Genomic DNA, 16,726 nt, shown 5'->3' with positions numbered 1-16,726 from the left:
AACAGTGTGAGTCCCCCCGCTGCATTGCTCAGGGCCAGGCAGGAAGGCGGCCGGTGCGTCCTCACCTGTCGGTGAGAGGGGTAATGACCAGCCGTGGAGTGTTGCCCAGGTACTCGTACGAGTACTGGATCTGGGCATCGCAGATGTTGGCAAAGCAGTGCTTCTTCTCCTCATCCCAGCGGTGCCGCAGCTGGGACTGCCAGGTGAAGGCCTGGGCGCTCTCCACCTGCGGGAGGGGCAGGCCGGTTTGCCTCCTGCTGGCCCCTGCCCCGGGGGGGGGGCTCCCCGGCCTCCGGCTCCTCCCGTGGTGCCCACGTCAAGCCTAACTCCGTGCACCACTGAGTCTCGCTGAACCGTGGGCACCCCTGATCGGGCCGCTTGTCCAGTCACTTACCAGGGCCGAGACAAGGGATGAAGGAGGCAGTAGCCACTGCCCGGAGTAGTGTCGCCCGCCTCCCTCAAGCCAGGAGGAAGCAGCAATAACTGGGATGGGGGCGTGCGCGGGAGTCCCAGGCACCAGCCCCCCGCGGGGTTCCCGGCCCTTCCCGGCGCCCGTGCCTTGGCGGTGATCATCTTGGCGACCACATCCCGGGCGTGGACGTCGATGGTACAGATGGTCATGATCTTCGTCCTGTCCCCGGCGCTGAGGTTTCCGATGAGCAGGGTGATGAGTGCGTTCAGCTGACTGATCTGCAGGAGAGAAGGCGCCTCGGCTGGGACACCCATCGCGGGGCGGGCTCTGGGCTGGGGGGGGTCCCCCACGGTTGGGTAGGGAAGACCCCCGTGCTCTTGTTCACAACAACGAGACACAGAAAGAAGCTCTCGCTATCTGCCAACTGGGGGTGGGGAACGCTGGGGAACAGGCCCCCCCCATGGAACATCAAGGAGCCACTAAAAATGGTGTAGAAGAAGATCGGATGCCGTGAAAGACGGCGGACGTTACGTAAAACCAGGATTTTAAAGCTGTGTGGACAGTTTATATGTTTTTGCCTAGGAACCGATTATATGCACACAAAAAGATTAGAATGTTAGATAAGAATTTGTTGACGGGGTTATATATGGGTGGTGGGGTTTTTATTTTAAAAATTATCTTTAGTTTCTAAATTTCTAACCAAGAATCTTTTAAAAAGTTAAATCAAAAGGGGCCCCCACTTGCCGCAGCTAGGGAAAGCCCTCGCACAGAAACGAAGACCCAACACAGCCAAAAATAAATAAATAAATAAATAAATAAATAAATAAATAAATTTTTTTAAAAAAGAGAGAGAATGAAAGTCATGTACTTCTAAAGCGGTTACTCTTGGGCAGAAGGATGTTGGGGGGTGCCAGTATTTGGCTGCTTTTGACCCACAGAAATGGCAGTGGCACAAGGGGGCACCTCAGGGCAAGAAGCTTTGGATGGACATGGGATGGGGGCACACACCTGCTTCTTGTTGTAATCTTTGATGGCGTTTTCGTAGCCTTCCTCCAGCCTGGCAAACGCCAGGCCCACCTCGGTTGTCCACCAGATCTGGGTGCACGAGAGCGCAATCTGAAAACAGAGCGGCCCCCGGCCCCCCGCCAACGTAAGCGTCGTTCTCGGCGTGACAGAAGAGTGCACATCGGTAAGGTGGCTGTTCTCCACCCACTGTGGCTAACCCAGGACAGGTGAGCTCCATCCACCCAGCCTCAGACCTGGGCGGGGTAGTCAAAGATCCACTGCTCCCTTGGCTTCTCCTCGTAAGTCACCACGGCTTCCGGGATCTCGTGGCGGAGTGTGGCGCACATCCTGTCCAACACCCGGTTCAGCCAGACCTCCACCTGGGGGCGGAGCCACAGGGACCAGAGAGGGGTGAGCACAGCTCGTTCCGATGGCTTGCTTTGTCATTTAAAAATTAAAGGACCATTTGTCATCCTCCTCCTTATCATCCCAGGGGTAGAGATACCCAGGTTTTCAGAGCAGTAAGAATGACCAGCTTGAAAAATGTGGTCAGCAAGCCCAGCTGTCCGCGCACAACTGGTTGCATTGGGCATCGTGGGCACAGAGAAGGGAGGGGAAACCAGAGGAAAGTCAAGAGGAGAAGACAGTCTATGTCTGACCCTATGAAGTGGTGCTCACATGCAGAGACGCGGGGCCTGTCCCCCCAGCCCCGCGTCCCTTACTAGTGGAGCCCCCACTAGCTCCCCAGGTGCATCATCTCAGGGTCTTAGACTGTCATGTGGACAAACCTGCTGACGAGCCTTGTGTGTATCTTAAAATACAAAACTTCAACTGACTGCAACTGGGGGGGAACATACCCAAATGAGATAATTGGGTTGGTTTTTCTTTTAAACTACAACGACAGTGCAGGCAGAGCTCGCTGTAGTTCGTGGTTATGTCTGTAAGCAGTCACGTGTGGGAAGCATCTGAACGAACTGAGGACTGGATCCTGCCACCGGCCTGCCAACCCCATCTGGCCAGGTTCTCCGAATTCAAGTTGCGGGAGCTCGGGTTTTCTTGCGTGAGATTTTTACCCCCCAAGCTGACTTACCTCTGAATTACATTTCGCTTAGGCTAATGTCAAGATCGATTCGGAGGCTTGATCAATACTTGGGCAAAGAGATTGGGGGGGGGGCGTGGAGGGCAGCTGGGAAGCTTGCTGTCAGCAGAAGGGAGCAGCCTCCTGGGGTGGGGGGAAGCTGGAAAGGGGTCCGGGCTGCCCAAGGTAAAGGGACCCCTCTGCTAAATCAAAGCAGTAAAGCCCCTTACGCTGGGCAGGAATGAAAACTGGCTGGTTCAGGTGTGTGTGGCCCCCTTCAAAGAGGGGGGCGGGTGCCGCTAACACTAACCCCTTGGCATTAATAATAATAAATAAAATAATAAAGACTCAATGGCATTAATAAACCTTTTCTCCCCCTCCGTCCCCTCCTTTCTCTTCTTTCTGTTTCTCACAATGCACCTCATACTGTGTAGGTAAGGCTGTGCTGGAGATTCTATAGAGAAGCCCCTTAAGCATTTGTTCTGAGAGGCAGAGGGAAGGAGAGAGGGGTGGTCCCAGGCTGGGGGTGACAGCCTGTCTGAGGCCGTGTGGCCCTGTACACGCTGCACTGTCGTCCTGGGTTGGGGGGGGCGTCACTCCGCACACGCACGCACCTGCCCCGAGAGGTCACATTCCCGGTCAAAGTCCACGTACTCGTCCTCCTTGCTGTACATGCCCAGGCCAAACTTGAGCGGCTTCCCGTCGGCGTCGAGGCGGAACTTCAGTTTACACAGGCTGTCGAAGAGCTTGGACAGGTGGCGGCTCACCTGGATTGGGCGGGGGGATCACTGGATTTTGCAGCCAAGGGGTTCAAAGGCAGGAGACACGCAGCCTGGGTCTTCCTCGGGGGGTTTTAAGCATCTTTTTTTTTTTGGCTTATACCTGCCGCCCCCCACCTCGCCTCTGGGATGTTGACTGAACGCACTTAGCCAACAAATGGCAAAAACTGGTCTCAGGCGGAACCTTCCGAATGTCTGTTCCTGAAGATATCTTTTCCTTGAGACGGTTCTGTCCCGGGCATGGGACCCGCATCCCTAGGTCAGACGCTCAGAACCTAAATTGTGGGCCACCCTGTGGCTGCCTTCTTGTGTGTCTGGAACTTCATGATTAAAATAAGACAGTCGCTTCCCTTCGCCGGGGTAGCTAACCCTCCTCTCTTTTAGAAGAGGAACCTCGAGGGACCTTTTCTTCCTGGCGCCTGGGATTTATTAGGATGAGCGGGCATGTCTCTCAGAAACGGGCATCTCACCCACTTTCCAGAGGACGCGGATGAGGCTCGGGGAGGGAAGGGCAGGGTCTGAGACCAGTCCCAGGTCTTTCTGTCATGGCCCAGCCCCTGGGTGGTTTCAGGTGTGGATGACCTCGTGGAGATGCCACAGGGCCACCTGTGGACACTCCTCCAACATCCCAGGGCCACCCGGACATGGAGCCAAGCCGGGACCTGCCTGGAGCCTGGAGGCCGCACCTGAGGTCGGCCTCTCTTCACAATGCCAGGGGCCCACCTACCTCCACGGGGTCATTTCCGTTGGAGAGAATGTCCAGGAGGTCGGCTGAGGAGACGAAGTAGAACCTTGGGAAAGCAAGTCTTTTTGTCTCTAAATATTCGGCCAGGGCCTTTTCACACATGGCCAACCTTGGGGGAGGAAACAAGGCTGCTGAGTCCTGCTCGACAGAGGGTCTTTTCCAGCCCATCCTTCCACGCGCTAGACGGACAGCCCCGGAGACGCCCAGGCTGTTCACAGCCCCAGTTTGATTCAAATCTTCCACACTTGTTCTCTGCCAGCCCCTGACCTGGTGGGTGTCCCCAGGTATGATAGGGTATAGTTTAATCTCTGCAGTCAATGCTTCTTCTGAGGCTGAAGGCCCGCCCTGTGGCCGGCGTGGCAGGTTGTGGCCTGAGAGCTCGCACTCTGAGGAAGGGGATGTGTTAACCCACAACCTGGGGCTTTCCCCGTCCTGGCCAGCAAGGGGCACGTGACTCGGGTTTCTGCCACAGTGAAGCCCCTCCCCTGGACAGTGTGGGACCCACCTCTTCTTCAGGTTCTCAAGTTTGTTATAGAGACCAGGTTTGTTGGTGGCTTCGACCACGTTGGGTGTTTTCACTGCCTCCTCCATCAAGGCCTGGGAAGAGAAAGGGGCCGCCACGGCATCAGGAGCCCTGTTTTCTCCAATGGAGCCATTTCCGAAAGTGCCCAGGCAGGAGCGAGAGAGCTGTGCTCACCTTGAACTCCTGGTCGATGTCATCAAAGCGTTTGGAGTCCTCCGGCAGCTGGGCACGGATGTCTTTGGAACCAATGAAGATGCTCTCCAGGTGGCTCCAGGTTCTCTGGACCTCGAACCAGATGGAGATGACCGAGTCCGCAGTGGACAGTTTCTGCTGCCAGCTCGTCACCTCCTTCAGGAAGTAGGACAGGTACCTGGACGTCATCAGGTTCTGCAGCTGCACCTGGCTGTCCTCCAGCGTCTCCACCAGCACCTCATCCGTCTTGAGCATCGTGGTGCCTGTCCGTGGGTGCTGCCTGTGCTCAAACTCCATGGTGGACCAGGTACTATCCAGGGTTTTCAGCACCTTTTGGGGGAACAGAAATCGGGTCAGCAAGTGTCTGGCATGAGGGGCTGAAAAGGACCCAGAGTTCCCTAGGACATGGAAGGAACCCCTTCAGAAAGGAGGCGCTTTTCAGAAAGCTAAAATGTTCACGCCAAGGTTATTTACAATGGCCAACAGATGGAAACCACCCAGATGTCCCTCAATGGATGAACAGATCAACAAAATGTGGTGCATTCATATAATGAAATATTATTTGGCCATACGAAAGAGTGAAGCTCAGGCACATGCTACAACATGAAGGAGACTTGAAAACATGCCTAGTGAAAGAAGCCAGACACTGAAGCCCACATATTATATGTTTCCCTTTATATGAAATGTCCAGAAAAGGCAAACCTATAGAAACAGAAAGTGGGCTCGTGGTTGCTTAGAGCTGGGGTGGGGGGTATGAGAAGGTGGGGGGGTCACAGCTAAAGCGTCTGGGTTTCATCGCTTTTTGAGGAGACGAAAATGTTCTAAAATTGACTAATTCTAATATGTGATGGTTGCACATATCTGTAAATACGCTAAAAGCCATTGAATTGTACACTTTAAATGGGTGAATGGTATGGTATGTGATTTAGAGCTCAATAAGTCTGTTAAAAAAAAAGAAAGCCAAAATGTGACAATTCAAACTCAAAAAACAGGTGAGGAGAGAGGTTTGAATCGCAAAGGAGTCAGCCAGACTTTCCGTGTGTCCTGGAACTGCCCCGGGTACTGGCTGATGGCCGGCCCTCCTGCCCCCGCCCCCCCTTCAGCTTCTCAGAAGGCCGAGGCAGGATGGACCACAAGTGAGCGTGCTTCGTAGGGGAGGAGAGTTCAGTAAGGTTAGGCAGGTGGGTCGGGTTCAGCATCATCCCCTACAAAACGCACTTTGCTGTCAACAAAGGCTACCTTTTCCATGCCAGACTCTTTCACAGCCTTGTCTACGATGTTTTGGACCTCGTCTTCGTATTGATGTAGGTTCAGCTGGAGTAAATCCGCCAGGGTGGTCTCATCTGACATTTCAAACTTCACCTACGGGGAAAAAAAAAGAGGCACATTCCACGTCAGGTCACATGTTCTCCCGTTGAGGGACAGCTTTGTCCTTCATGGAGAGGCAGGCGAGGGAGGAACCCAGGCCATGGCGGGGGCAGTTGGAAGCTCCGTGACTTGGGCAGTCACTTCTCCAGGCCTCGTCTCTCCTCCCTGTCAAACTGGTAACAGCAGAGTCCACTGATAGGGGATTGAATAGTGTCCCCCCCCAAATTCATGTCCACCTGGACCTCAGAATGTGACCTTATTTGGAAATAGAGTTTTTGTAGCTGTTAAGGATCTTGAGATGAAATCGTCCTGGATCAACTGCACAGAACCTAAATCCGATGACAGGTATTTTCATCAGAGAAAGGGGAGGGAGATTTGAAATGCAGAAGAGCCCACGTGACCACTGAGGCAGGGATTGGAGGGATGCGGCCACGAGCCAAGGATCACCTGGGGCCACCAGAAGCCGGAAGAGGCAGGGAAGGGCCCTCGCCTAGACTGCCAGAGGGATCACGGTCCTGCCGACACCTTGATTTCAGGTTTTTGGCCTCCAGAGCCAGGGAAGACTACACTTCTGAGGTTTTAAGCCCCCCACGGTGTGGGGCTTTGTTACAGCAGTTTCAGGACCTGATCCACCACCTCAGGAAGCTGCCGTGTTAGTAACAGTTGTGGCCAAGTCACAGGTACTATTACTCCAGTAACAATACCAGGTGTTTTCATGGTGTCACCCAGTCCTCAAATCCTTCTCGCTGTCACACAGACAGACGTTTCCAGGCCCCGATTCCAAGCCTGCCGTGGAAATTGGTTTAACCAAGTGATGGAATCGAGTGTCTCTCAATCATGGCTGGAAAAATACCTGCCCGGGTCTCAACAGTCCTCGGTGATGCCCAGTTCCTGGGACGTTTTAGTTGCTTGTTGATCACCGCCTGGGGGTCTCTCCCAGGCCCTGGATGGGGTACACGAGCCTGCTGGCCAGTGGTCTCAGCACTCAGGATAACCCTTCTGCTCGTCTGTTTCTCCCCGCCAGCGCCCAGGCCACATCCCGTGTGCTCCTGAAGCTGTTCCTGCCCTTCCCTCGCCATGGAGGTGACTGCCTACTCTATGCTCCTAGAACCACCCCTGAGCACCCCATTCGGCGTCCCGAACACCGTGACCCACGCTGTTCTTTCTTCCTTTGCTTCCCTGAGAGCAGGGCCCGTGTTCTGTCTCTCTGCATCCTTGGCATCTACGTGGGGCCTCTGCAGAGTAGCCGTTCCACAGAGTTTTGTTCAATGTTTGCTGACGGTGGGGATGTTCCTATTTGCCTTCTGTGAGTGTCAAGGCCAGTGACCCCCCACTGGGGGATATCCCTGGGAAAAATTGGGTGCTAGGACTCTGTGTTCCTGTGGCGCGTGGGGGACCCGGGGAGCTATTCCTCCGCCCCAAACTTCCTGAGCCCCGGGGACATTCACCTTACAACCAGAACTGGCTGCATAATTTGAGGGGCCTGGTGCAAATGAAAATGATGGGGTCCCTTGTTAAAAAATTATTAAGGACTTCAACATGGTGACAGCAGAGCATCCAACCCAGAGTGGGGCCCCTCTGAGCGCAGAGCCCGAGCGTGCTCAAAGCTGGCTTTATCAGCGTCAGCCCCACCCATCCTCTACCGAGCCCCCAAGGAGCAGCGCCCTCCTCCCCCGAGGCGCGGTACCTGGGTGGCCTGCATGAGCTGCCGCCAGTGGCGGTTCCGGATGGCGGGGTTCTGCAGCTCACTCACGGCGCGCAGGGACGCGATCATGTTCTTCACGGTGTTGTCCAGCCCCACGAAGGCATCCCAGCCCTTCACCTCCTTGTCCAGGGACCTCACGGTCTTGGCGAACTTCTGGCAGTCTGCGTCCATCTGCTCGACGTTGATATTCTTCCACTTGGTGGTCTTCCAGTCACCGATGCTGGTGTTGACCTGAGATGGAAACTCTCAGTGTCTCCTCTACTGGGGACACTTCAGGAAGGCACCTGTGCCACCTTCCTGCCATTGCTCTCAGGAAGCAAAATCCAATGAGTCTTGAGAACTAATGACAGAGCTTGGTAAAGTGGGTGGATACAAGGGGGAAAAAAAACCAACAACCCAGTTCCACCATAAAAGATTCAACTTAGAAGTCAGCAGTTAAGAGATATTTTGGCAAAACGTGGGCCTTGTCACTGCTCACCAGGATCTAGTTCTGTCCCACTTCTTGGTGCAGCCACGTCAGTTGCCTCGACCAATGGAATGTGGGTGATGCCCGACACTTGGGGGCAGAAGCACTGGATTGCCAACGCCTGGCCCCCAGTTCCCTCCGTCTGCCTTGGCAATGGTGGATGCGTGCACTGAGCTGCCCAAGGGTTGCTTGGAACTGGAGTGTGGACTTTGCGTGAATGAGAAATACATGTCTGTGGTTAACTACACACGGTTTTGTTCTGTTTTGTTTTGTTTTGTTTTGTTTTAGGGCTGTCTGTCACTGCAGAGTAACCTAGCTTATACTGACTGATTAAACACACCAGGAGATATTTCACTCACGAAAGGATGAAACAAGACACAGGCACTACTGGGAGACAACGCTACCAAGAGTGGAGACAGAGCCCTGTGAAGCCACAGTCTTTAATTCAGGGTAGGCTGAGAACAGCTGTGAAGCTGGACGGGCTGGTCCTGGAGGGGGTCAGAGGTTGCTGAGACAGGCTTGGGGTGGAAAGACACGGTCTTGACAGACATCCGTGTCAGATAAAGACAAACAATTGGGGTGTTTACAAGAGAGTTACCTTGCAGATCCCAAGACTCGAAACCTTAATCCCCACAGGCATTGATGGCCCTTTCTGGTGCGTTTAAGCTGCTCTGTACCCGTTATCATAAAATTGTCCTGGCTAGTTTGTTTTGGAGAATTTTTCTTGCAACACCCTGACCGGAAATGCTTAGCGTTATCTCCTGGGAAAAGTAACCTGTATCTTGGGTCTGCACTAAGTGTTGTCTATCGAGGGAAAGTGCGGCATCCTGGTCTGACTTCACCGACTGCTCAGTAATGTCGTTCATGCACAAGAGACTTGAATTCAGTGAACTGCGAAAAAAATAAAGCATCGAGAGGCATCGATGGGTTCTCTCTCTTTGGGGGTGGTTGTGAGGTAGCCTGGGGCTCCAAAGATTTTTTTCCCCCTCTCTGTGAGAAATAGGTAGATTCAGCATGGTCAGGATGAAGACATTTACAGCATTTCACTATGATGTAATAAAAAAAAATAAGATAACTGACAAGACAGAGCCTGCTCCTGGGTGGGGACAGTGAACATGGCTGTCAAGAGGGGAATTCTCCCCGGATTCGCTCATGGAGTAGATTTACCTCTAGCTACAGCTGTAAGAGTTTTCTTTTGGAGGGAGGAGGATTTTTCAGAGACTCTGAAGTTCGTTCAAGAGCACAAGAGAGAAGAGCTAACACAGACTTAGAGAACGAACTCATGGTCACCAGGGGGAAAGAGCGGGGAGGGATACATTGGGAGTTTGGGATTGACAGGTACACACTGCTGTATTTAAAATGGATATGTGTAGGGACTTCCCTGGTGGTGCAGTGGTTAAGAATCTGCCTGCCAATGCAGGGAACATGGGTTTCAGCCCTGGTCGGAGAAGATCCCAAATGCTGCGGAGCAACTAAGCCCATGCGCCACAACTACTGAACCTGCGCTCTAGAGCCCGAGAGGCACAACTACTGAGCCCAAGTGCCGCGAATACTGAAGCCTGCGCACCTAGAGCCCGTGCTCCGCAACAAGAGAAGCCACCGCAATGAGAAGCCCGCGCACCGTATCAAAGAGTAGCCCCCGCTCGCCGCAACTAGAGAAAGCCCGCGCACAGCAACGAAGATCCAACGCAGCCAAAAATAAATATATTAACAAAACAAATAAAATGGATACTTGTATACGTATGGCTGAGTCGCTTTGCTGTGTATCTGAAACTCACAACATTGTTAATCGGCTATACTCCAATATAAAATAAAAAGTTAAAAAAAACCTAAATCGTATATGGAATAAATACTTTAATTTCTCTAAAAAAAAAAGATAACCAGGGACTTCCCTAGTGGTCCAGTGGTTGGGACTCTGTGCTTCCACTACAGGGGACACGGGTTCGATCCCTGGTTGGGGAACTAAGATCCTGCATGCCTCGCGGCGTGGCCAAAAAAAAATTTTAAAAATAAAATTAAGCCATTGTCTATATATATATAAAAAAAAGATAACCAACAAGGAGCTACTGTCTAGCACAGGGAACTCCTCTCCATACTCTGTGATAAATGGGAAAAGACTATGAAAAAGAATAGATACGTGGTCCTACTGGGTCTGCACCTTTGTAAAAGAATGTCACCTATAGCTTGAAATATTCCCGGGCTTGACCTTTAAAGGTATAACACTTTCCCATTCATACAGAGATTAAAAAGTTGCAGAACAGAAAATAACACTTGTCTTGTCGGAGGTCAACATTGCGGCCAGAACTATGTGGACAGCTGCGAGAACAAAGGATCCCAGCACCAAGAGGTTTGCAGCCACCAGCCACACCCCTCCCCTTTTAGTGTACAAGAAGCCTGGATTCTACTCGGGTAAGAAGGTTCTTTGGGACACTAGTGGGCCATCTTCTCGGTCTGCTGGCTTTCCAAATAAAGTCGCTATTCCTTGCCCCACCCCCCCAAAAAAAAGAATAGATACATGTATGTGTATAACTGAACCACTTTGCGGTACACCTGAAACTAACACGACACTGGATTGACTATACTCCAACATAAAATAAAATGAAATAAAAAATAAAAAGAGAGAAGAGCTAAAATATCTCTGGAAATACAGGAGCCAAGAGGTGAGACTGGGGAGCGAACACGCGCACCTCCGCTGTGGACACACAGCCTTGATACCAGGAGCAGTGAGGCTTCCTACTCGTCGTTTTGCCTCCATCAAGCATCAGAGGCAGCTGTTATGGAAGGATAACGGGAGCGCCCCCTCTTGGTGCTGGGATGCTGCCCGTGGAGCCCCCCCAAGCCCGTCCCCTGAGGCTTGGCGCCCCCCTCACCATGACGATCATGTCCCAGAGCTCCTTCAGCTGGCGGACCTCTTTGTGACAAGCCTTGAGTTGCTTGTATTCCGGCACTACGACCTCGAACAGGCTCCCGGATTTGCACAGAGCCTCCATGACGCCCTCCATGGCCGCGATGCTCTTTTGTTGCTGGGGGCACGCAGAAGCCGGTGAACAGGGTGCCGGCGCTCGGCAGAGCCTTCCCCGTCTCCCCCGCCACGTCCCCGTGAAGCCCAGAGCCAACACCACGCATACAGGGTGGTGGCAAACTTTCCAGCTGGGAGGGCAGCGGCCTCCCCGCCCGCCCCCAGCTTCTCCTCTGATGGGAGGGTGGGTCATCTCGGCGAGCTCAGGTGTGAGGACTGACTCTTAATGGACGTTGCATGAATGCCAGACTTCCTCCTAACATCTTCTGACTTCCCAGAACCTCCCCCATTCTCTCACTGTATATATTTGTATTGTATTAAAATGTATATAAGTAATGCTTGATTGCTTTGAAAACTAGAAAAATCTAGATAAGCAATGAGGAGGAAAAAAAGATTCGTCCTGAGCCACACGACTAAGTGCGGGCAGCTGTGAAAGCTTTGGTGTGGAGTGTGTACCATGCTCGACTGGGTACACAGGGGGGTCCCGAGTGTTTGCACCCTGCCTTGCGGGCCTCTCTCACCACGGACGTGGTTCCTAAACAGACTTGACAGGGGAGCTCTTCAAAGAACCTAGCCTGCGTCCACGGCTAAGTGCTAGGGGGGCTCGAGGGAGAGAATGGTGGCGTCTCTGCTGTGGGCTGGGGGCGTGACTGAGAAAATGCCCATGGAGAGAGGGCAGGATCTTGGCCTCTGGGAAGGGTGGGCTTCGAGGCTGAGCAGGGGAAAGAGCAGAGGCTCGGGGAGGGAAACTGTGGGGTGGCCCTAAAGGACATCTTGGGGTGCCCTTGTGCTCACGCCTGTGGTACTGCAGAGTGTGGTTGGGGTGTGGGCTGGGGCCCGCGCAGAGTGGGGGCTGAGCACTGTGCCGGGAGCATTGCGGTGCCCCCCTGTGCTCCTGGGGGCCCCCCAGGCCCCATGTACCCCAAATGCCCCTGCCAGGTGGAAGTCCATGGGGCCTTAGCCTGAATGGGCTGCCGGGTCCGGGGCCATGGAGCTTGCACGTTGGACACTGACCATGAACTTGGGCAGTGGGAACCAGGGGACACAGGTGAGGCTTGGCCACCAGCTGCACGTGGCGAGTCAGGGAGAAGAAGGCGCGAGGGAGCAGGGTGAGTGCAAAGCCCGAGGGGACAGCGAACTGCTGAACATGAGGACCTAGGAGAGGGAGGGGGCTGAGCCACAGGGTGGGTTTGTGAGGCTCGTAGGATATTCAGATGTGCACACACACGCACACACACGTGTACGGCCCTGAGCCCAGTCCCATCAAGGCCACGTTTCTGGGCCCATGAGAACGACAGCTTGAGGAAGGATGAGGAAGCATCAGGGTCCCCAGAGTTACTACCCCATCTCCTCCTTGAGCAGAAGTACCTTATTGAGGGACGTGTAGGGGTCGGGGTCGCTGAAGCTGAACGGGGCTTCTTGCCTGAACTTCTCTCTGAACTCGTGCTGCTTGAGCTGCAGGAGGACCACGTGGAAGCCATCAGGCTCCCGCCCCAGGGCCCAGCTGCGGTGCATGCGCGCCCCGTCCCGCCCCGCCCCGCCCCGCGCCGCCCCGAGGCCGTGGTACCTCGAACTGCTGGCATCTCCGTCGCAGGACGCTGGCCTCGTGGGCCTGCAAGGGTGCCACGTTCTGCTTCACCTGGATGGCCAGCTTCTTGGTGTTGGTCCACTGCTCCGGCAGTTCCTACACAGGCAAAGGCCAAGGACCACTCCTTTTCCTGCTCTTTTGAAAATTTTCTACTGTGAAATAATTACAGACTCAGGGGGAGTTGCAAAAATAGCACAGAGAGTCCTGTGTGCCCGCCCCCAGCCTCCCCTGGTGGTGGCATCTCACAAAGCGGAGGCTCGATACCCAAACCGGCATCCGACACTGGGGCGTTTCTGTTAGCAGGTGATGGAACTTGTCGGTTTTCGCCCTGTGTTTTAAGCTGAATCCACGTGTGCGTGTGTTGTGTGCATGCATTGTGAGCGTGTGCAGTCCTAGGCAATTCTACCTCATGTGTAGAGTCCCATAACCCCCGCCGCGATCCACATACCTCGCTGTCCATCACGGTGAAGGAACTGTCTAGTGTTACCTCCTTGTACCTGCGCCCAGCACCGCCCCCCGCCCCAACCTGGGCAGCCACTAACCTGTCCTCTGTTTCTACGATTTTGTCATGGCAAGAATGGCTTTAGCAATCAGACGAATTTTTGTATTTTCCAAGTTCTCCACACTTAGGCAAATATTGTACTTACTATAAAATATTTTAAAGAAAAAAATCCCAGCCCCCAAATTCTTTACCCACAAATAGACATTGTTTCACATTCTTCTACAATTAACTAACAGTCTGTTGGCAGCGACACACCTCAAACGTTTGTCAGAACTTTTATCTCACCGCTCACCCTGTCCATAGCCCTGGAGCCCCTGGGGCCCGGCCACAAACGCTTCGAATCCTGGTCCTTAGCTGAGCCCCGGGCGGGGCAGCTGGGGCAAAACACAACGTGCTCTAAAGCAGGGCCTGGGCAGCATGAGATCACCGCGGAGATCACGGCGGCCACCGACACACAATCGACACACAATCCTGTCACCCCTGTGCTGTGGGGTCTCGAGCACTGGCTGGAGTTAGTGCCTCCCGGCAGGGGGAGTCAGGCCTGTTTGGCCAGTCCCAGAGCCAGGGCAGAGAAGGGGGGGGCAGGCAGCCAGGTCTGGGAGGAGACAAACTCCAGGGGGGTGGCTGGGCGGTGGCTTCAGGACCCAGCTTCAGCACGACCACCGCCCAGCCCAGCTGCACGTACAGCTGCTCTGACACCGACAGCTGACGCTCTGCGAATTAGCTGTAAAGCACTGGGCTTTTGGAAGTCCCCTTCAGCCTCCCTGCTGTGGCCCACCTGTCCCACGCGGGGCCGGGGCCGGCTGCGGGCCTTCCCAGAGCAGCTGCCCCACTGCCCTGCTGGGGCGCCCTCACCCGGTCAGGTCTCTGCCGACCCCATTCTTGGTCCCCCGTCCCTCGTGCCCAGGCTCCTACTGTGCTCAGGAGGAGGTGTGGGACTTGAAGGCACTTTTATCCACTGAAACTCCAATCAAACGGAAGAGCTACTGCCCTCCCCCCTTCCGGAGGCGGCCTCACTGTCCCCTCGTCTCCAGAGAGCCCTGTCCTCCCACCCTGCCATTCCACGGGGACCCCATGTCTAGAAGAGGAGGTCTAGCCTGCAGGCCCCGGCACAAGAGCCCGCCCTCCTCTGGCCCTGCCCGCAGCTTCAGCTCCCCCAGCGGGGGCCCCCCAGGCCTGTTTACCTGAAGCTTCACGTGCGTCTCCTCGGGTATCTCCTCCCCATAGGACTTGAGCAGCTCGATGGTCTGCTTCAGGGGCTCAAACATGTTGTCGGTGGCCGTCTGCCTCTCCTTGACCTTCATCAGATGCCCCATCGCCTCCACGAGGCCGTCATAGTCCCCCTCCTTGAGAGGCTTCATCAAGCCCGCCCTGGAGACTTTCATGAAGGCTTCTAGGTCTGCGAGGCTGGTGGGCGAGAGGCCGCCTGTGATGGGTGCCTGCCCAGCACCCCTGTGCCTCACCGGCTCGACTGGTCGGTGAGCACCGCATGGAGCCACGTCTCAGGGCAGCCTTTGCTGGGCCTCCCGGACAGAGGAGCTGGATTACACGCTCTCCTGGCTCCACGCCCCTCCCGGCCCCGACCCCACCTGTAACTGCACAGGTACCACCGGCACGTTTCACGCCAGGCTTCCCTGCCTGACTCAGGGCTCCTGAAGGGTTCCTTGGCATCTGTTGCCCAGACACGGTAAGTGCTCAGTAAAGAAGCAATGACCGAGGGACCAGGACCTCCACGCCCTGCCAGGTGACACCTTCCTGCTGGGACCCACCCTCCGTGGGGCTGCCGGCCTCTGAGCCTGACCTTCACCCCAACAGCCACCCGGTTTGGGGGAGGAGGTGTCCAACCGACACTTCATGGAAGGCCGCCTGCAGGTGCCCCTCGCACATAGCTCTCTGGGGCATGACCAATGTCAGGCCAGCGGTCCTGGTGCCCACCTGTTGACCACATGGTTGCTCAGGTGCCGCTTGAACATGAGGCTCCAGCGCTTGATGGTGTTGAGGAGGGCCTGCTTGAAGGGCCGGCAGTCACACTGCAGCCAGCCGTTGAACACCTTGGTGTTCTCACACTTGGACACCTCTTCATACAGCTTCTCATAGGAGTTGATCTGGAAGACACAACCCCGTTCACCTGTCGGGCTGCCGGGGCCAGGGGTTGGGGCCAGCACAGCATGTGTGTGTGGGGGAGGCCCTTACGAGGCACTAGTTTCCTTCTCCCAGCACCCCCGGGGTGCCCTGCGGCCCAGCAGTCTACCCCCGACACAGGACAGCCTGTCAAAAAGGGACATCATCAAGCAAGGCCAGCAGGGGCCAAAAGTTTCAAGGGGTGAATGGGGTCCCGGGCACCCATGGGGCATCCCTTAACTCTCTACGCTGCTGCACGTCCTTGGGCTCTCAAGCTTCACCAGCCAGCTGTCCCCCCACCCCATGTGCATCTCCCTGTGGCTGGGTCACCCTCACTGAGCTTCAGGAAAAGAGGTGAAGTTTTGTAAGTTCGCTATGTTTTCTCATGTCCCATATCCTGGTTTTTTTGGCCGCACTGCACGTCTTGCAGGATCGCAGTTCCCTGACCAGAGATCGAACCCAGGCTATGGCAGTGAAAGCTGAGTCCTAACCACCAGACTGCCAGGGAATTCCCATCATGCTCTATGTTACTGAAGCTCTGGTACTGGGGGTCTCGCTGACCCTGGAGGGACTGCCCCTGCCCCCTGGCTGGCTAAGTCCTAGAGATGGCAGACAAACCCCCCAGGACCACACCTTTCATATGCAAACAACCAACCAGAGCTCACGACCCAACCGCCTCCTCTATGGGGCTCTCACACTCCAGGCCACTGTCCACCTGCCCTAATCACCCCAGGGCCAGGTTCCTGACAACCCGGGACAGCCAGTACGCCCCTGAATCACTGAAATGATCCAAACTAGCCCATCCTAAGCCTGCTTGCCCCGCCTTGCCCATTCTTCCCCATGAAGACCACAGTTCAGGCTCTCAGCCATGCTTTCCCCTCATTCCCTCGGCCTCCTGCCCGACACTGGTGCCTCCCCGCGTGGCCCTACGTGGCCCTGCATGGCATGGAGTGCCCCCCTCCTCTTGGGAGCCATGAGTCACAACCTCTCTTTTCACAGCAGGCGTCTGCTGATCTGTTGGTCTCTCCATACTTGAATTATAATAAAACTTACATCTAAAAAATGTTCACCCTGGACTTCCGTGGTGGCGCAGCGGTTAAGAATCCGCGTGCCAATTCAGAGGACATAGGTTCGACCTCTGGTCTGGGAAGATCCCACATGCCGCAGAGCAACTAAGCCCGTGCGCCACGGCTACTGAGCCTGCGCTCTAGAGCCCGCGAGCC

General features: G+C 55.0%; 1 protein-coding gene across 3 annotated transcripts in view; it reads right to left on the bottom strand.

Moving 5' to 3' along the window:
- The window catches only part of DNAH17 (dynein axonemal heavy chain 17), a 163,113-nt gene that overhangs the window by 61,291 nt on the left and 85,096 nt on the right, over nucleotides 1–16,726 (bottom strand). For all 3 annotated transcript variants that reach the window (XM_032617880.1, XM_032617881.1, XM_032617882.1), the window contains exons 26-40: nucleotides 15,318–15,487; nucleotides 14,567–14,789; nucleotides 12,860–12,976; nucleotides 12,661–12,747; nucleotides 11,144–11,296; nucleotides 7,790–8,038; nucleotides 5,974–6,096; nucleotides 4,717–5,064; nucleotides 4,525–4,616; nucleotides 4,002–4,128; nucleotides 3,110–3,262; nucleotides 1,672–1,797; nucleotides 1,421–1,528; nucleotides 559–690; nucleotides 66–226 (exon numbers count right to left, since the gene is read on the bottom strand). In XM_032617880.1, the coding sequence (XP_032473771.1) occupies nucleotides 66–226; nucleotides 559–690; nucleotides 1,421–1,528; nucleotides 1,672–1,797; nucleotides 3,110–3,262; nucleotides 4,002–4,128; nucleotides 4,525–4,616; nucleotides 4,717–5,064; nucleotides 5,974–6,096; nucleotides 7,790–8,038; nucleotides 11,144–11,296; nucleotides 12,661–12,747; nucleotides 12,860–12,976; nucleotides 14,567–14,789; nucleotides 15,318–15,487 (2,369 nt within the window). The remainder of the gene's footprint in view (nucleotides 1–65; nucleotides 227–558; nucleotides 691–1,420; nucleotides 1,529–1,671; nucleotides 1,798–3,109; nucleotides 3,263–4,001; nucleotides 4,129–4,524; nucleotides 4,617–4,716; nucleotides 5,065–5,973; nucleotides 6,097–7,789; nucleotides 8,039–11,143; nucleotides 11,297–12,660; nucleotides 12,748–12,859; nucleotides 12,977–14,566; nucleotides 14,790–15,317; nucleotides 15,488–16,726) is intronic.

The sequence above is a fragment of the Phocoena sinus genome, chromosome 20, assembly GCF_008692025.1.
Source record: "Phocoena sinus isolate mPhoSin1 chromosome 20, mPhoSin1.pri, whole genome shotgun sequence".
NCBI lineage: Eukaryota > Metazoa > Chordata > Mammalia > Artiodactyla > Phocoenidae > Phocoena > Phocoena sinus.
Note: the sequence above shows the minus strand (reverse complement) of the source record. Positions and strands in the feature narration are given on the sequence as shown.